The sequence below is a fragment of the Sprattus sprattus genome (assembly GCF_963457725.1).
Source record: "Sprattus sprattus genome assembly, chromosome: 5".
NCBI lineage: Eukaryota > Metazoa > Chordata > Actinopteri > Clupeiformes > Clupeidae > Sprattus > Sprattus sprattus.
The window spans coordinates 11630241-11651305 of record NC_137924.1 but is presented as its reverse complement, the minus strand read 5'-3'; the positions used below and the strand labels follow the sequence as shown (position 1 = coordinate 11651305).

Here is a 21065-nt window from a genome sequence, read left to right as displayed (position 1 = left end):
CTACGTTAAGCGGTTCGGGCTGAATTAATCGCAGAAAAAGGTAACAAGAATAAGAAGAAGAAGAAGAAGAAGAAGAAGAAGAAGAAGAAGAAGCCTAGGAATAACAATACAGGGCATTTCATGCACTGTAATTAAACAAATGTACTGATATTAAATGTACTACTAACATGCCATTATCAAATTAAAGCCAGTGACATCAGTATTTTGGTTGATTTCACGATGTATAGGCTACCGACAGTTAGCATACCAAGCTAGGTAGCATTACCATTAGAATTGCATGGCAGATATGCTAAGCTATCGGGCTATTCCCCCACCCAGTGCCTGTGGCTAGTCCGAAAAAGGTGCATCTAAATCGGGTAACTTCGCTTGGCGAGCGGGGGCATGTGGAGGGGGAAAATGGGCCTCATTCTCTATCGTTCTCTCTCTCTCTCTCTCACACACACACACACACACACACACACACACACACACACACACACACACACACACACACCCCAATGGACTGACATAGATGTTTTATGTGTTTCATGTGACAATTCAAGTTCATTGTTTTATGTGCTTAATGTGATAATTCAATGGTGTGTGTGTGTGTGTGTGTGTGTGTGTGTGTGTGTGTGTGATAATCATTGTATTGGTAATTGTGATAAATGAAATAGTATTACTACTGATTAATTAATAGGGTCATTATTCCATTGTTATCATACCACTGAGCTTTAACATAGAAGTTACTGCCTTCTGCCTTAGTATGCTTCACTGACACCTGTGCCAAATCCAAAGAACCTCTTCTCTCTCTGTCCCTCTCAATTTAACTGTAACTAGGAACATTAAGACACAATCCATTCTCTATTTTTTTTTCTCTCCATCTCTCCATCTTTCTCTCTGTCAACTTTCTCTCACACTCAATCTCTCTTCTTCACTCCATTTGTATCTCCTTTTTTCAATATTTTCACTCTCTCTTTATCTCTTCATCCAGAGCCACTCTTGTTCACTCTTCTTTCCTTCTTCCACTCTTCTTTCCTTTCTTATTTTCTTCTTCCATTTTTCTTTCCTTCTTCCACTCTTCTTGCCTTTCTTTTTTCCTTCATCCACTCTTCTTTCCTTCTTCCACTTTTCTTTCCTTTCTTCACTCTTCTTTCCTTCTTACACTCTTCTTTCCTTTCTTCTTTCCTTCTTTCACTCTTCTTTCTTTCCTTATTTCCTTCTTCCACTCTTCTTTCCTTCCTTCACTCTTCTTTCCTTTCTTCTTTCATTATTTCACTCTTCTTTCTTTTCTTCTTTCCTTCTTCCACTCTTCTTTCCTTTCTTCACTCTTCTTTCTTTTCTTCTTTCCTTCTTTCACTCTTCTTTCCTTTCTTCTTTCCCTCTTCCACTCTTCTCTCCTTTCTTCACTCTTCTTTCCTTTTGTCTTTCCTTCTTCCACTCTTCTTGCCTTTCTTTTTTCCTTCATCCACTCTTCTTTCCTTCTTCCACTTTTCTTTCCTTTCTTCACTCTTCTTTCCTTCTTACACTCTTCTTTCCTTTCTTCTTTCCTTCTTTCACTCTTCTTTCTTTTCTTCTTCCTTTCTTAACCTTTGCATTTCATGCACTGGTATTTCCTTCAGGAAATGCATTTTCTAGTTTGAATTTATAATTCGGTTTATAAATCTTCGCCCATGAGCAGAGCTGCTCCCGAGGTCATCGGACATGTGCTGGAACATGGCTACAGCTGCCAAAGAGATTCATGAAATATCTGCCAGGACTCCTGTGTGCCTTTTGGCTGGCTCCAAAAGAACACTCCATGTTCTTCCTTCTACTGTTGGACTGTTTCTTAAAAAAAAAAAAAAAAAGAACCCTCTCATTACCTTTTGTGCTCCTGCACAATACATACATTCCATATTACAAGGGAAAAGAGCAGAAAAGCAAAAGTACTCAATACTCTTCCATTAGAGGGGGTGGTTCCAGTAGATTATCATGAAATGAATTTCAAGAAAAAAAAGAAATGAAGAAAAAGCAGTGGATACATTCCATCCACTGTTCATACATCACACTTACTAAAGAGCTGTTCCACTGTGAATACGTTCCACTTACTGAAGAGCTATTCCACCATGGAGGAATGACTGTTCATACGGTACACTTACTGAAGAGCTATTCCACTGTTCATACGGTACACTAACTAAAGAGATATTCCACTGTTCATACGGTACACTTACTAAAGAGATATTCCACTGTTCATACAGTACACTTACTAAAGAGCTGTTCTAACATGGAGGAATGACTGTTCATACGGTACACTAACTAAAGAGCTGTTCCACCATGGAGGAATGACTGTTCATCCGGTACACTTACTAAAGAGCTGTCCCACTGTTCATACTGTACTTACTAAAGAGCTATTCCACTGTTCATACGTCACACATACTAAAGAGCTATTCCACCATGGAGAAATAAAGCCAAAGAAGGCGAAGAGGCCAGAGGGACATAAGTGGATTCAATTAATATCAGACTGGTCAAGTATCCTGGGTTCTATGTGTTACATCTGAAGTGGAGGAAAAATGAAAATTAACTCAGAGACCTTAATTTTTTAACTACAATGTGTAAAAGTACCAGCAGAGATGGTTATTCACCACAATGATCAGTATAAGTGGCCTGTGCAATGGCAAAGAGGTTTTAAATTGATAGGCATAACGGTCATTAGCGAAACACTCAACACTGCGCAATCACAAGTTACATTAGCCACAAGAGGGTGCACAAAAAGAAATTGTAATGTAAATTGATTTGGTTAACTATGGCTTACAAAACGAAATGAATGATCGCTCATCAGACAGAACAGATTTTCTTGCCATTGGTATACCCTTGTTTTTTTAGCCCATGCCTACCAATACCACGAGAGCGGTTTTGAGGCAGTTATTGGGGTCCACCCCACTGCCCTTTACACAGCATCTGCTGGTCAAAGATGAGTCTTGCCAAGAGCTTTGCAGAACTGGAAGGTGGAATGAGTTTAAAAGCAGTTACAGGGAGGACCAGATATCTTTTACACGCCTTTGGTGCAAGCTCACATGCAGGAGATAAATTGCCTTGCCTGAGTTTTAGAATAGCCCTAAAAATGATTGTGAAAAAAAAAATACTTCACAGAGCAAATGTACAAAACATTTTTTTATTTTCAATATGAAGTGCATCAAAATCTACTCGTCTTCACAAGAGAGGAAAAGAGCTTTACCACATATACTCTGAAAAAAAAGAAATACTTTCTGGTTCTCACATACTACAAAAAGTAAATTGTTTGTTTCTTTTGTTTGATTTATCCTGAGAGGGCTGAGATGTCTATGATGTGTGACTATGGCCTGTAGATGACGTACCAAATCACAGAAATGTCACACAGCAAGTGACGACACGAGGGACACGGGGGAAAAGTCCTCTCTCCCACTGTAGGGAGTAAGTCCACTGCTATACACACACACACACACAGCAGTCATAATCGATAAGTAAAGAACATAAGGTTGTGTATCCGTGTGTGTGTGTGTGAGTGTGTGTGTGTGAGCTCCAGGTCTGGGGGTGGGGTGGTGTGGTGTGGGTGAGGCTCAGGCCCGCGCCAGCCGCTCGATGATCCTGCGGTAGTCTCCCAGCACGTCCTGGTAGCCTCGCTCCAGCTCCTCGTGCTGCAGCTGGACGTCCATCTGGCTCACCTGGGACGCCAGCTCCTCTGGCCGCAGACACTTCCTCATTTTGGTCAGCTCCCTCTGGTTTTTCTGCACGCACACACACACACACACACACACACTTATTAATGTTGGACTGCAGGGGTATACATCAAAAACATTGATGGCCACAGAGGGGAAACACAAAGAATATTTACCATAAATGCACCCTAGTTACTAACATCTATAAATGCACCCGTGTTACTAACGTCTATAAATGTACCCGTGTTACTAACATCTATAACTACACCCGTGTTACTAACGTCTATAAATGCACCCGTGTTACTAACGTCTATAAATGTACCCGTGTTACTAACATCTATAACTACACCCGTGTTACTAACATCTATAAATGCACCCGGTGTTACTAACATCTATAAATGCACCTGAGTTACTAACATCTATAAATGCACTCGTGTTACTAACATCTATAAATGCACCCGGTGTAAGTAACATCTATAAATGCACCTGAGTTACTAACATCTATAAATGCACCGAGTTACTAACATCTATAACTACACCCGTGTTACTAACATCTATAAATGCACCCGGTGTTACTAACATCTATAAATGCACCTGAGTTACTAACATCTATAAATGCACCGAGTTACTAACATCTATAACTACACCCGTGTTACTAACGTCTATAAATGCACCTGAGTTACTAACATCTATAAATGCACCTGAGTTACTAACATCTATAAATGCACCGAGTTACTAACATCTATAACTACACCCGTGTTACTAACGTCTATAAATGCACCCGTGTTACTAACATCTATAAATGCACCCTAGTTACTAACATCTATAAATGCACCCGAGTTACTAACATCTATAAATGCACCCGTGTTACTAACATCTATAAATGCCCCCGGTGTTACTAACATCTATAAATGCTCCCGAGTTACTAACATCTATAAATGCTCCCGTGTTACTAACAACTATAAATGCATCTGAGTTACTAACATCTATAAATGCACCCGTGTTACTAACATCTATAACTACACCCGTGTTACTAACATCTATAAATGCACCCGTGTTACTAACATCTATAAATGCATCTGCGTTACTAACATCTATAAATGCACCGTGTTACTAACATCGGGAAACAACAAATGGAAGCCTTCCTTCTGCAGCATTCAGACATCCCTGTATTTCATTACAGCTTTAGGCTGTCCCAGTCGCAGGGAGGGAGAGAGAAAGCCAGGAAAAAGAGAGAGAGAAAGAGAGGGCATGTGTGACAGAGAGAAGGAAAGAAAAAGTGAGAGAGAGACAGAGAGAGTGAGAAAGAGAGAGCATGTGTGAGAGAGAAAGAAAGAAAGAGAGAGACAGAGAGAGGGAGAGAGAGAGAGAGAGAGAAAGAAAAAGAAGTGACGTGGGGAACGCTGTAATTGAGTCGGCAAGAGTGCTGAAAAGCTTTGGCTACAGACCAAGATTCCTCACTCGTATGTCCCACGGCAGTACATGCAAAACAGCCCCATACACATCCGCGTGCGCGCGCGCGCACACACACACAGACTCACACAAACACACACACACAGACACACACACACAGACACACACACCAAATAGGGAGAAAACCCAGAGCTGGGCGGAAACATGTAATCGCCAACACATTCACAAAGAAAGGGGAGCTCTAGCATCTAACTACTGGCCAAACCTCCCTCGGAGAAAAAGCTGCATCTGGACACCAGATCCTCCACTCCGCTCTCTCAGGCAATTCCTTCTCCATCCTACCGCCCCCCCAAAATCCCCTCAACCCCAGATTTTCCCCCTTGCTTTTCAAAATGTGGTTAGGCTGCTGTCAACAATTCTCCGCTGGTTAGTGTCGACCTGATCTGTTGCTCTGAAGGAGTCGTCAGAGAAGGACCACATGTTGAATTTTTGGAACTGAAACGTTGAAGTTTCTCAAAGAGCACAACTATGTTGCAGAGTGCACCGTTTATGCTGAAGACTTTCAAATCAGGTCAATAGCTGCACTGCAGACAAAACAGAGATAATTCAGGACTGCGTAAAAAATCAGTTTGTTCAAGGGTATCAGGGATATATTTTAAAACAAAATAATAAAGACGGTTTGAGGGGACATGGGCTATTTATAAAAATAAAAAAAGAGATTACATATGGTATGTTGTGTAAATAGATACAGACTAAACTTAACCTGCAACCTTCTCCATACAGTAACAAATGTAATAGCATGACATAAAAACACAACACAAAACAAACAAACAAATCTAAATAACTCCCAACAGCACAACTGCACCCAAAGCTAAACGGAACACCAGGCTTGAGTGGTGCACTGGCAGCAGTTTAGCGAGTGGCTGGGGACTCGGTGCTGTGCACAGGGTCTCCCCACTGGCAGCATGTACAGGGTGGGCTGCACTGCGCTGCACTGGCAGACACATTCCTCGCGCTAAATTACTTAGCGCAATGAGATGCAAATCCTAAATAATGGCCTGGGCTTGAATGGAAACAAGTCCCTTGGTAGCATCCACTGCCTCCCTGGTGTGACCCATTGTAGAGCCAAGACTGAGCCTCAGCTTTCCACCAGGTTTCCTCCTTTTGAGGGGGGAAAGATGAATAATTTATTTCTTTTAATGAGATAAAAACCACACAGAGCATTTAGCAGCTGTACACGTTTGGAAGCTGCTCGGCTGATGTAGAGGCCAGCTTAAAACATGGGGCATGATGTCGGATCTGGAAAACCACACACACAGGGGCCTTGACACAACTGAACTTTAGAAATCGCATCTGGCATTACCATACAGGGGCTTATATACCTTATATAGGCGCTTTCTGTACGTCAGAAATGCACATATCAGGGTTTTCTCAGGGTCTGTTTAAAAAGGATTTGTTTCAACATGCTCTTCAGAAACACTCCACAATAACTAAAAACCATGTGGACATTTTGGAAGCAGTAGATAGTGGTTGATGTCTCCAGACCAAGGTTTCAACGGACAAGACACTATTAATCCAGCTTGTGTGCATTCAGCTACTTTTGTTTCTGAGACAAAACACTACATACCTTGTAGGGTCCAAATAACCGCTTTTTGACCTCCAGTCGATATGCTCTGGCCACCTCTTCATTGCTCATGTCTGTTGCTCGCAGGCGCAAGATCTCGTACACCCGTCTAGCGTGTTTCTGATTTGAGGAAAGACAAGAGAAAGAAATAGACCGTCACACATGACAACCAGTCTCCATAAACGCTTATGAGCATGAAGTGCTAAAGATGTGTGTGTGTGTGTGTGTTTGCCGGTGTGTGTGTGTGTGCGCAACAGCAGTCAATGCACAGCTCAACACTGTGCACATGTTGAAGTATACAAGACAGACAGACAGACAGACAGACAGACAGACACACACACACACACACACACACACACACACACACACACACACACACACTCACACAGACACACACACAGACACACACACACACACACACATGAAATACATTCAATTTATCCTCCCATGTTACGGACATCAGGCTGTGATAATCACCAACAAACAAGAGGGGCCCAGGGGACCTGTGATATAATTGGGACGGCTAAATAGTGCCCTAAGTGTGTGGAGGCAGAAAATCGCGCGGAGGCCACTTTAAGGTGAATGCACGGGGTGGGCTTCCGGCTCTAATGGCCAGCGCTCCTCAGGAGAGAGGCCTGAGCATGGGAGTGTGATGGCCCAGTGGAGGATGGGGACATGGCAAGGAGAAAAGGCCTAAATAAATAAATAAATAAATAAATAAATCAATCAATCTACTTTTTTACAGACCTAACAACTTTAGGACCTTGTTTGCCTTGTGTAGGTGTGTGCGTGTGTAGGTGTGTGTGTGTGTAGGTGTGTGTGTGTGTAGGTGTGTGCGTGTGCGTGTGTAGGTGTGTGCGTGTGTAGGTGTGTGCGTGTGTGTAGGTGTGTGTGTGTGTGTAGGTGTGTGTGTGTGTGTAGGTGTGTGTGTGTGTGTGTGTGTAGGTGTGTGTGTAGGTGTGTGCGTGTGTAGGTGTGTGCGTGTGTAGGTGTGTGTAGGTGTGTGTGTGTGTGTGTGTAGGTGTGTGTGTGTAGGTGTGTGTGTGTGTGTGTGTAGGTGTGTGTGTGTGTGTAGGTGTGTGTGTAGGTGTGTGCGTGTGTAGGTGTGTAGGTGTGTGCGTGTGTAGGTGTGTGCGTGTGTGTAGGTGTGTGTGTGTAGGTGTGTGTGTAGGTGTGTGCGTGTGTAGGTGTGTGCGTGTGTAGGTGTGTGCGTGTGTAGGTGTGTGCGTGTGTGTAGGTGTGTGCGTGTGTGTAGGTGTGTGCGTGTAGGTGTGTGTGTGTAGGTGTGTGTGTGTAGGTGTGTGTGTGTGTGTGTGTGTAGGTGTGTAGGTGTGTGTGTAGGTGTGTGTGTGTGTGTGTGTGTAGGTGTGTGTGTAGGTGTGTGTGTGTAGGTGTGTGTGTAGGTGTGTGTGTAGGTGTGTGTGTGTGTGTAGGTGTGTGTGTGTGTGTAGGTGTGTGTGTTCCCTGCGGTAAACTACCTTGTTTATCTTTAATTTCTCCTGCGCCTCGGTGGCCATGTCCTCGCTGAAGCCCAGGAGGATCTTGTCGGTGGAGAAAGACTGCAGCGCTTGGCACAGCTTCACCAGGACAAAGTCGCGCAGCTTCACGTAGTTCTCCGACGGGTCCTCCGCTGAAGGGGTTGGGGGGGGGGGGGGGGGGAGAAAAACACTGTACTCAGACCATTTAGCACAGCCGAGCTCCCTAGACCGTGCATCCACATATTTAACTAGAATGCGTTTCGTGAACGAACTGCGAGAGTGTGCTTGCTCTGTGACAGAGAGAACAAGTGCCTATGAATTAACATGTATTTACATCTACTCAATCAGTGTAGTGGGGCCTTCTTCCAATATATTTTAGCAAGCAACCAAGCTCAACCATTATATTTTGGCTCCACTGACATTTAGACATATGAGGGTATCTCAGAGTTTCGTTATACTGACTTACTGAGCTAAGTGAATTGTTGAAATTGCTATTTGGTAAAAGGAAACATCTCTGCAACAATATTGGAATGAATGCGGTTACATAGCCAGCTTTACTTAAAGTTTATTGTAAGATAGGCCTATATGTTAGACTTAATGCAGTTAGAGTTAGACTGTAGGTCTAGTATCAAACGTAAGCAACACTTTTACTGTATAGCTAGAGAGCACGTGTATCACATTGGTTTATAGTCTGTCAAATTAGTTCTAGTTATTGGTGTTCGTTGGCATAAAAAGTTAGTCTTCTCTTATAAGCCTATAGTACATCTGATTAGAGCTAGCAACCATGAAAAACCTCTTCTGAAACTAAGAAGGATAACTATGACTAAATGTGACTAAAACTAATATGCATTTTTGTCTTAAGACTGAATCTAAAATAGCTGCCAAAATTAATACATCTCAGTGTTCATTTTGGCAGCTATTTTAGATTCAGCAGCTATTTTAGATTCAGTGCATATTAGTTTTGGTCACATTTAGTCATAGTTATCCTTCTTAGTTTCAAACGTTTTTCAGTTAACCTAATGATTCAAGGTCTCTCATGAATCATTACTCCCAGGACACGGGTTAATGTTAACTCACGCTATCGGCCACAACAAGTTAACCATTCTTTCAGTATAAGCAACTTTTGCATAGCCCCGCACAGCCACGATAGCTCACGTTACCGTAGTAGGAATACAAGCCTTAGCTCACTATATACACACAACTAAATTCATGAATTACTTCACAGGTTTACTTAACAACTTGAATTAAGGAAAATGATCCCCCGTTACGGCTAGCTGAAACTGCCAGTGGATACTCCCGTTACGTAGTGTTAGTTAGCCTTTAGCCCCGTACTCAGATGTTACAGCTGCTTAACACAGCTAGGATAGCTCTGCTTAACACAGCTAACGTTACCGTAGTGGGAATACAAGCCTTAGCTCACTATATACACAACTAAATTCATGAATTACTTCAAAGGTTTACTTCACAACTTGAATTAAGGAAAATGGCGTCTCCAACGTTAACGTAACGTTAATTTATATGTTAGCTGCTACGGCTAACTATCAGTTTCCATTAAAATGTCAGTCAGTACACTGAAAATGCTGCCATTCAACTCACCTTAACGAAGTGGAAATACGGTAGCTAGGTTAGAAACTGTAGTTACTCTTATTCTTTCTCAAAGTTGAATTGAGAGGGACAGAGAAATACGGTTCCTCTTATTCTTTTTCAAAGTTGAATTGAGAGGGACAGAGAAAATGCGGTTCCTTAGATTTGGCGGTGTCTGTGAGAAGCACAGCTGCAAGCCAGTTTAATGACCCTATTATGACGTCATAATGGCAGAGACCGCTGCCATGCAAGTCTATGGAGAAAAAAGGGGATGAAAAAGAGGGATAAAAAAGGAGTGGCATGGGGTACCGCCACGAAAAGTCATAGCAGCTTGCACCGGATCGGGCCGAACGTTTTGGTGTTTGAATGGCGTCTCTAGCTCAATCGGGCGAGGAGTAGTTAGCTGCAAGAAAAACGTACGGAATAAATAAATAAATAAATAAAGAAAACTTGACGATAACAATACTGTGCTTCCCTTCGGGCAAGCACACTAACAAAGACGGTTATCAAAAGGGGAATAAAAAAAACAGGTAAGGTTTTTCTTTGAAAAGCTTTTCTTTTGACATACGAGTGAAGAAGTGCAAAACCATTCAGCGTTTGAGTCTTGCTGAAGGCTTATTTGCCTGCGCTGAGTCCTGACGCAAGAAGAGGGAGCGGAGGGAGAGTAAAAAAAAAAATCATAATAATTGCCCCATTGTTGAGAGTGTGATTGTGTCAGCATGTGGCAAGCACATTTCTGCTGGAAAAGAGCTCGCAATTTGCATACATTCGACCCCCACTCTGACTCTCGTCTGAGAGCTCTGTGGCCAGCGGGTCCGAGGAGGCCCTAATTCTACGGTCAACAACCGCCCCGCCACAGGAAACCTCCAGCCCAACCACGCACCCAGTTTCAGCCGGAGGGGAGGAAAACATGAACAGACGTCTTAGCGAGACTTTCTTAGCGCGAGTTTGACAATGGCTTCTTAACCATCACGTTAGAGGTGTTACTTAAATCATAAAAAAAATGATCATACTTTTCAAATCATGAACAGGACATCCACAACAGGAAAACTACCTTTTAGATTCAATTCTTCTGTTTAAGCCATGTACAATCTCTACATCATGTGAATCTACAGCAAAGAATATTTAGTGTTCTCTGCCCTTCATAACAGTTTACTCTTCTATCTAAATAGTGATGGCTACTCATCTTAAAATGCCATTGCTGGTAATCTACTGAGCTAAGATTCAAGCATGAATGAAACTAAACTATTTTATCAGTGGTTGCCCAGTAGATGTATTCCCAGGGAGCAACCACACTAATGACATTGTGCATCTGTACTGCAAGATGTTAAATAAATAAAAAGCGGAAATGGAGCTCGTTATCTCTTGACTATGAGCCAGTCCTTTAAAACTTGCATGCACATGCACAATCAACGCGTTCATGTTCCGTGGACCATCCTAGTGGCATAATTTGAATCACCCACGTCCATGGAAGCATACTTCCCCCTTTACACACACACACACACCACCCACCTGTGATGTCCTGCACTTTTGGGGAGTTGCAATAAAACCTGTGCACAGTCTCCAGCAGCTGGGCTCCATGGCCCTCTCCCTGGAATGGGGGTAGGATCAGCATTTGGCTGTTGAGAGAGGACACACATACACACACACACACACACACACACACACACACAAAGACATGAAAGAGCAGCCTTCCTGACCTCTGCTCCAGAGCACCGGTCCACTAACTCCAGCACTGATGGGACACACTTCTCTTGAGGCTGGGTACTCTTAACAGCTTCATAGCGGCCCTGCACTAAATATCAAGGTGCACAGGAACAGACAAAAGAAGCCAGGCCCATCAGGTCCCATTTCCCAGTGTCTGCTTTAGTCATAGACATCAAGCAGAAAGAGATGGAAATATTTTTCACAGCGCAAAAAGCTGATGACCAGTTTGCTTTCATCCCTCCCAAGTGTGTGTGACTGTGTGCTGACACACAAGAACACACTGTGGGGCAAAGCTATTCAATTATCATCAAAGGCCACACTCAATTCATTTGTCTGGAGCTGGCTTAATGAAAAGTTACAATTGCATGCCTATCAAAGGATCCTAGACATTGCAAAAAAAAAACCTAAACAATACTACTTGTTTTATTATTTTTGTAAAAAGATGTTGATTACTTTATCATCATTGCCGTGACAAAATGAGGCTGGTTTATTGGACATATAAGACGGTAATTTGGAACATTTCAGGACAAGGAAGACAGAAATGTATAATTTACTCTTGCCTTTCTCCCTTTTACGGCACAAAAGGAAAAAGGCACGTGCTTCCCTGGCAATTACCTTACACGTGGTCGGGTTTTGTCTGGGTACACGTAGTAATTATAAACTGTCATGTAGCCAACAGTCGCGAAGAGAGTCTCCCCGTCCTTATTGTACTTCTCAAATCTGCAGATGAAACACACAAGCAAAGCAGGTCAATTACAGGCACACTGCCCATGTGGAGTCCATTTTACCCCCCCTTCACCATTCTACTGCCCCGGTTTCCAGTGTCAGCATGCTGCAAGCTTGCAGACCCAATTGGTACACCTGCTATGGGCTGAATGCATTATGCACTTAATTGGAGCACTGCAACTTAGGGTAGGAGGGGGGGGTGGAGGGTGGATGAGGAGGGGGGGGAGGAAGGGGGTGGGGGTGTCTAGCCTCTCCAAATCACTTCAGTCCATTTGTCCATTGTCAGGATTAATAGGTGCCAAGCAAAAGAAAACACTAGCAGAGGCTCTTTTTACTGTTTGAGATTCCATTCAGCGTTTCAAAAGACAACAGTATTCAATTCAGCCCGCCGGCCCGGCACAAAAATGGGGCAAAAAAATGAAAAGTGGCCCGGGCACAAAAGGGGGTGCTCTCGGCAGATCAACAATTCACCTCTAAGCGGAGGAGGGGGAGGGATAATTAAAGCGACCTGGTAATTGGGCACTAGCGCCACAAAGAGAGCCACTGGGCTCTGTCCAGGGAATGTGGGGGGTGGCAGTGGGAGGGGGGCATGGGGGGGGGGGGGGGTTGACTGGCCAGGAGGAGACACTCACACCAGGAAGAAGTCCCAGCGGTCATCATCCACGTCGATGAAGCTGGCCGTCTCGATGAACCACATGAGGAAGGTCTGCAGCCGCCCGTGGTACTCGCGGAACGCAGAGCTGGCCAGTTCCACCTGCGGGGTCGAGGCCACACACGGAGCAACACAGTATCTATTAGCATTAGCATTAGCAGGATACATGATGGGAGACCACAATGGGATGTCCCCTTTCAAATGAAAAAGAATGGCATGGCAAATTTCACTGTTTGTTTTAACCTCTAAATGGCTTTGGCACAATGGGTGCTATGTGAAATTGTCAGTAGAAAATTAATTATTTGAATACTATTTTCATTTTCAAACTAAGGCAACGGTAACTACAACTGAATCCTGTAAATACACCCAATCTTTCATTGTGTTGCATGGCTCTTTCTAGAGTGCTTGCTGTGAGTTATGTAGCTGCTGGAAACAGAAATATAACCAACAAAAATATACTGAAATAGTAGACTTTTAGAAGCAACCAAAACTCAATGGCAGGAGCATACTGTGCCGGGTCTGGTGAATATAACTTCAGACTGCTCTGTGTTCAAAAGGGATGTATAATAATTATTTTTATTAAAAACACATCAGGCAACCAGTACTAATCTGCAAACCAGTGGATCTCCAACCTACTGTCCAGTGCAGTCTATTATAAAACTGACTTCACCCCGCATACATAATTGTGGTATGGATGTAAGATGCCATGGTTTAAGAAAATTGTTCTTGTTTTGAGAATACTTTTTGCATATGCCATAAAAAAGAAAAAAAAGTAAGTAATGTCGGCATGAGCGATGGTGCACAGGTGGTTGTGCTTTCCAGTGTGATAGAGAATGCAATAACGAAACATTTAGAAGGTCTAAATGGTAAGAATTACAAAACTGATCCCGATTTTTGGAAAATAGTTAGCCGCTTTCAAATGTGGCTTCCATGATATAAATGACAACCTATATTGTATTATAACATTATAAAAACCATGTGGTCTGGCTAGACTGACCTAGTTACCAGCGGATTGCAGTCCAGCAGATATAAAGGTTGAGAACTGCTACAAGCCATTCCAACACATTTGTGTTATTACATTAGCTAACACTGAACTAGGTGGCTGGTAGGCCTTATTCAATTCTGATGTATTTGAATAGCACATTTGTGACATACGTCATGGATCTGATAGACGATTCATACTTTATGGATCTGATATGTGATGTCCTCTCCAGCCTCCTCATTGTGGATGCTGTATGTGTGGATCAGGTTGCCAAATGGCTTAAAGTTGGCCTCCTTCTCCAGCAGCGAGATGAAGTCGTCCGTATTAGCGCAGAATCCCTGCGGGATGATTTCACGGATCTTTCCCTCCACGTCATCCGGCTAGGAACACACAAGAACACAGACTCACGTAAGCAAGTTTTCTTACAAAGTTTCTTCCCTTGAAATGCTAGCTCAGTTCCAATAAAAACATAATAAAACTACTTTGACTTGGGGTGATCATTTGAAAGGAAGGGGTCTGACAGCACCAATATGTATTAGTGGGTCATCGCTCACCGGCACCCACGGCCTAGGCACAACGACAGCAATAAAAGATTCTAAACAAACCTTTAAGGCTTTGCCAAGACCTTCTGCTGAATATCCCATGGCAAGCGGGTGCCAAGAACCACCCTTAAAGATAATTAACACAATAGGGCTAATCATGGGCACTTGTTTAACAAGAGAAGAGGGCCAAAAAAAAGACAGACACAGTAAATTCAAAGCTTTACAAGGTTCCATGAGCATCTTTATAAAAGAGCAAAGAATCAATGTAGCAATCAGGCCGTCTGGAAGGGAGAGACCGGCGCAACTTCTGCACCCGGACTAACCACGGCGGCACATGCAATCACAAAGGAGACGTAACATAATATGTTACCATTGTTCCGTCATTAAGGTATACTTCAGGCGCTGATTGACACAGAGCACGTGGAATTACACTGAAAGAATACATATTTTTGTGGGGCAGAAAGGAAGGCCATTAGGCAATTAAGACTGTCAGCTGAGAAGAGACGGAGGCCACCCTCCCCCCCTTCTACCCTGGCTGAAAGACCACTTAATTCAATACATTTACTACTTATCTTAAACCATGAATATTTGATGAAGTCCCCCCACAATAATGCATTTCTACTTCTCACTGGGCAATAAAATTTAATGAATTGATCTCAACTTAACAAAACCCCGGGCATCAATAATAGCCTCCTCTCCACTAATCCTGGCGAGTGAACTCAATCAAATGAATCTGCCCCCGCGATTCAAAGAGACGTGGCGGACAATGGACACCCTCCCCCCCCCCCCCGCTCAAGCCTTGGCCCCCACCACACCCTTTGAATGTTTTTACCCAGCAGAATGTGCGGGTGAGTTCAGCTGTAATGTTTGCATTGTATCCATTTCCAGCGGGATTGACATGAGAACACTTTGTATTAACTTGCTAAGCAGCCCTTTCACACCATTTACATGTGTGATAGGCAGCAGTTTTGTGCCCAGACCCTTGCTGCTCGCCATTCAAAACAGGGAAATGAAGAAGGCCTGAACAAAATGCCCCACAAAAGGGGCTAGTGCAACATGCTGCTAATTCCCCTCCTTTCAGACATCAGCTAATATCCAACTGGAAGTGATGCACCTGCAGCTGAATGCCACTTCACCATTGTAATTGTTCAACTGCATGGCAGAGGGATAAGGGATGTACATAAAAGGCCAAGGACAAACAAGTCATATTGCTCGAGATCTTTCCTATATGCCATGTACAAATTGCACAATCTTCCCACAAAGGGGGGCATTATTCCAAGATGATATTAGCTCACAATGCGCCTTCAGAGGGTGTTTTGTCCGTTTTGGAATGGGATATTATCTGTAGTAGGGGCGCAGACAATGGCAGTTTTAATGCTGAACACAAAGCTTGTTTGATTTAAACAAAGATCTGTTTAAAAATGCATGGAAAAGCCTAAGCCCTGCTAATTCAGCGCTTTGATTTGGTTCTTGTCTTAACTAGTTTTGTTGTTTTGGAACCATTATGCCATTTTGACTGTCCTTCTCCTGGCCATTTACTTTTCATCAGTTCATTTGTTATATTTGTTTGGTCCACTGTGATACCTTGGATGTAACAGTTTAATATATTTTTTTTTTATTTCTAATGGTCAGTGAAAATTATGTCTAATAGACAAAGTTCAAACTCTAGATTCAGGGAACCATAAAAATAGCAACATGGTAGAACAAAATCGGTGAGAAACCCCAGCTTTACTTTGTTGCGCTCTCTCCACCTGTCTGATGCCCTCTTCTGTTTCATGGGAGTATCTGAACCCTCAGTATGGGGTGGGGGGGTGGGGAGCAGCGCAGAGGAGGGGGAGGGGAGGCGGGTGCAAACCCTCTGTGTTCACCCCAGGCCACCAGGGCTGGGCCCTGCCTGCATGTTTACCCGGTGCTCTGAGTGGTGCTGATCTCTGACTGCAGCTTCCCCTCACAGAGAGGCAGCTGCGGATTGAACTCTGGCCAGCCAACCCCCCCTTCAGGAAACGCATTTCACCAGCTGTACCACAGCCAAACAACATGAACACAACATACACACACACACACCTGCATGTATATGCATATTCACACATGACTACTCACACAAACACACATCACTTTGAAAACTGATCTGCAGGTGAATTTGCCCCTAGTAACTATGTGCTGCGTGGTAAGGACTCTGAAGGCTTCAATGACCACAAAACACGTAATTAAACTATGTAAGGATGATCACATTTATACAAACAGTCTGCAGCACATATACTGCATGTGTGTTTTCTACATCTCTCTGCACTGTGAAAAAATTAAGTGATAGAAGCTCACAGACTGTAATAAAAACTATAATGATATGATGTCACAATTGATCGATTTAATACAAAAGTGCAAAGCTTTTACTATTTTTGGATCCTTGGCTGTACCTTTGACACTGGGCTTGATCTGAGCAATGACTTAAAGGATTTTTAACTATACCAGAAGTGACTATAGTGTTAGTCCTACATGAGGCCAAACACAGTTCACAGACACAGCTCATTTCCCAACCTACTACTTCACAGGAAACCATGTTCAAGTATTTGGTTTAAACTTATTACCTGAACACAATCGAATTTCTCTGTGACCTTTGAGGAGTATTTCACTTTGAAGAGCGTTGTCAAGTTGCCGGCACTGTAGTACAGTTGAATCTGAAGTCCTTTGTACCCAAAAGCCACCTCGCTGTGGGAAGAAAAAAAAATTGTATATTCTACCTGAGGAAATTGGTTATACTTGCAATTATTTAACAGTCATGTTCCACCATTGTGTTTAGAACAAAGGGTAGCACACATTAGAATCCTAAGGATTAACACAGGCCATGAGCCTGCAGACATCATTTCCAAAGACATAATAATGTTAAACATTACCCCTCCAATATTTAGAGGCCAGCTTCATAAATATATAGACTTCTCTGTCTTGATTGGATGACACAGACAAATCACAAAAAGTTTAATTCATGAACCACTGAAGGAACGCCTGAACAGCAGTATATTTATTAGGGTTGCAGGAAATTTCAGGAATATTCAAAGCTGGAAACTTTCCATGGGAATTAACAAGAATACACTTGAAATTTAGTTTGTTCCTGTGGACTATTAATTAAGTCACCTGTTTACGTTGTCAATCGATAACGGATTGATTCCCAGACAAGAGGACTTCAGACTTTTATTTGACGCATTTGATCATGTCTGGTTGCAAAGTCCTTTACAGTGTGTGATGCATTCCATAGATCTTTAAAAAAGAGTTTTGAATGACGTTTTTATTGCTCAGCCTTTAATTTGCAGTCTGCCAACTCGTGCTTTTTTATGATGGACCCCAACACTCGAGTAATTAAGGTAAAGGTGTGCTTTTGTGTGGACATACATACATCCTACTCTCATTGCTGTAAAAGGTTAGCCAACTATATACAAATAAACTTGGTATTAAAATGAACATGGCTTCAGAGTAACAAGTAATCAATATGCTAGGTCATGGGTCGAGAACCCTACTGGCTCTTTAGCTGACGGCCGGGGCTCTCGGACGAAATGGGTTTTAGAAAAATACGGGAAAAAACGTGTTATAAAGGGAACAGCCTAGGCCTAAAATAACAGTCAATACTACTTATATTAAAAAAACAAGCCTTCGTGGCAAATACGTAGGTATATCTGAGTTTAATTTAACTTTCCACCTCAATTGACTCCGTAACTATAGCATGCACAATATTGTTCCATTTGCGCTGGTTGCCATGCCAATATCAAACAAAATCACAGATTTCCCTACATTTCCTTCAACGAGAAAACTTTCATTGTTAAAGTTTATAGGCTAAGAGGAAAATGTCGAAAAGAAAAAAAAAACGTATCGTGCATCCCCGTTTCTATTGCCGATTTTGAGAGGTTGCCGACCTCACCTTGTCTGATATCTGGGGGGGGGGCAAGTTCAAATCACTGAACCATCAGCTGGTAGGAATCGCACGTCAGTGAGCACAGCTTGCGAGCAAGCACAAGTGGACTGACATGGGAAAGCTTCCATCCAAAGACAAACTGATTCTAAAAAACTTGGAATGAACTGTCCTTTACATATCGCAAATTGCAATGTGTTAGTATTAATGTGTTAACCATGTTTGTTCCACTGATGCATGTGAGAAATCTTTCGACGAACCTGTGCCCGTGTATAAATGATTAAAGCCTCAATGCTTGCATGAAACTTCACCTCACTGTATTTGTGCCAAACTACAAAGCCATCAGCAAGTCTACGCAGCACCCAGTCATATTAATCTCTGGAAGGCCTAATGTTCAATTTTGAGTGTTGTGTTGTTAACGTCATGTCTTGTGACTTTGTAACGTTGTTAACTTCTGTCATTTCCCATTACTATTTACATTTCAAGTTACTAGTAGGCTACCATAACTTTTAAAACTAGTAGAAAATATATTTTAAAACATTATTTTGAATAAAAGTAACTTCTAGTTAAATATCCAAACTTTTTTCTTTTAACCTTCTTTTTGTGGCTCTTCTGAGATACAAATAAATAAATAAATGGTAAAAGTGGCTCTCCAGGCAAAAAGGTTCCAGACCCCTGAGCTAGGTAATGACAAAGGCTTTCAAAAACAACAGAAAATCATAGGGTTTCTGGCAGACAATGTTCCCGACTAGATGCATCCAGGGGCCAGCTGAACTAGGCCTGCTTAGTCTTGTTTTCAACTACATTTAAATTCCCTGTTATAGGCTAACTTTTGCACATACAAAAATTGACAAACTTGTCAAAATTCCTGAACTTGACTTCACATGGAATGTTTCCAGAAAGTATTCGTAAATGTCCCGCCCCTTTGCAACCTTTATATTTATCGAAGAACTCACTCATCTCCATAGAGTTGGTGGCTGTATTCGGGATGGAATGATGTGCCTTCGTCATCTACATCCTCTGGAAACCGAACTATATGACAAAACATTGAACACTTAACAGACCTGAATCATCAGAGGAATAGTAATGTCATCACATGGTTCAGATATGACTTCTACAACAAAAGAACAAATGAATATTGTAGCTAATGGAATCCACAGACCAAAGAGTTGCATTTTAGTTATTGTGTGGGGGCATTCATCACCAGTTACCTAGCTTCAAACATATTGCCTCGTTGGTATCACACTTGTACTCCGCCAACTTCTTTTCCATTGCGTTCACACCTGTGGAATGGTATTAACATGTCCTTAAAAAAACGGTGGTTTAGCCTAGAGCTGACCCATGCAGTTACCACAACACAGTAACTAGCGAGTAAGCTACATGGCCAGCTAACATTGCTTAAGCACAGCTGTCAGAAAGTACGACTTGTCCAACTAATACATCGATTATGTACAGGTAAGTAGTTAAGCTACCGATAGTCGCACGCAAGGGTGTTGAACATCGGATTCTCTTGACAAATTATACGTGAGGGCAATTTAGCGAAGGCTAATATTAGATAACGAAACACTACACAGCTGCTGAGCGCCACGTTAGCTGATAGCAAATGTTAACACCAGCAATCTCACTCACGAAGCAGATGTTATTAGCTGGACTTTATAATAGGTGGTAAACCTGACAGCGTAATTTGACAGAGCTAAATTAAGGGTTCCTAAATTATGGTCAATCCAGCGAACTCAAGTGATACTAAGGCGAATAGCTAGTCGCAACAGTGGTGGCTATGCTACATACACCATCATGCTAGCTTGAAGAATAACAACATAGCCCCCTAAAACAACTCTGGGGAGAAACTAACTGTAAGTATAAAACGTAACGTATTCCTCTAGAATAGTTGGAGCAAACACACACACAATACTGGCATTGCCAATAACTGTCACTGATATAATAGCCAGACTTACCCGCCATTTCTTTCCACAACACCAACACAGCGCGTCGTTCCACGGTGCCCGCGAAATGCAAAGACACTTCCTGTTTACCCACGTGTTTCCGTCGTGTCTACGTCAGCGGCAAAAGAAATCGTAAACTTAACGATGCCTTTCGTGATTTAAAAAAATCTATTATTGAGAATGCTACCGTAAAATCCAGTAACGTTTCTTTGAATGTTATAAGTCATCATACATACTCGCTTTTAAGAGGAAAACAATGTATGTTTAAATGATTAGTGCTTGGGAATATAAAGAGCCGGAAAGACCAGCTAGGCCTACACTCCCAAATCAGTTGTGTAGACATGTATAGATTTATGTCCTTTATGTTTCTATGGTCAATGCTACAAGAGTGAATCCGTGTAAAAAACACACCAATTTAACTGTCTTAAAGCCCTAAAGCAACATTATTATTGTTTACTATGAACAGTGGCTTTTGGTGCTCAGTAGTAAAAAAAAGTAGTAGTAGTCCTCATCTTGCTATTGTGTAGGCTAATGTGATAACCATTCAAGTGGCACATTTCAAAATGTCATGGCATAGCCAAAAAACAAGGACTATGTTATGTGGTTATTTATGGTTTTATTTTAAACACTAGGCGATGCTTCTGTTACAGTGCTTTAGTTATTTGATAAATGTATCACATGGACAAATCTGGATTGCTGAATTTGGATTAAGCCATGAATTATCAAAACATAAAATGTGCACCAAATAATAACAGAGCAAAAATCTTTTTTCTAATTCCTGGTTACGAAAACAAAATTCATGAGTGTGTTGTTGCCAATTTACTGAAGCTATAAATAAAGAATTTGAACTGGACCATTTTTTG

General features: G+C 42.2%; 1 protein-coding gene across 1 annotated transcript; it reads right to left on the bottom strand.

The window, feature by feature from the left end:
• Positions 1-3111: 3111 nt before the first annotated feature.
• Positions 3112-20261, bottom strand: hat1 (histone acetyltransferase 1). The gene is made up of 11 exons (XM_080838746.1): positions 20215-20261; positions 19471-19542; positions 19216-19291; positions 16947-17067; positions 14020-14199; positions 12818-12939; positions 12075-12179; positions 11265-11371; positions 8169-8320; positions 6694-6810; positions 3112-3722 (listed from the first exon to the last, which is right to left on the bottom strand). The coding sequence occupies exons 1-11, from the start codon at positions 20219-20221 to the stop codon at positions 3555-3557; spliced, it is 1227 nt and encodes a 408-aa protein (XP_080694872.1). The 5' UTR covers positions 20222-20261; the 3' UTR covers positions 3112-3554.
• Between the last annotated feature and the right edge of the window lie 804 nt (positions 20262-21065).

Coding starts and splice junctions, on each gene's coding strand:
- hat1 (XM_080838746.1), bottom strand. Junction 11,372..12,074: donor AAAACCCGACCACGTGTAAG/GTAATTGCCAGG, acceptor CTCTCTCAACAG/CCAAATGCTGATCCTACCCC. Junction 6,811..8,168: donor AGAAATTAAAGATAAACAAG/GTAGTTTACCGC, acceptor TCCTCAAATCAG/AAACACGCTAGACGGGTGTA.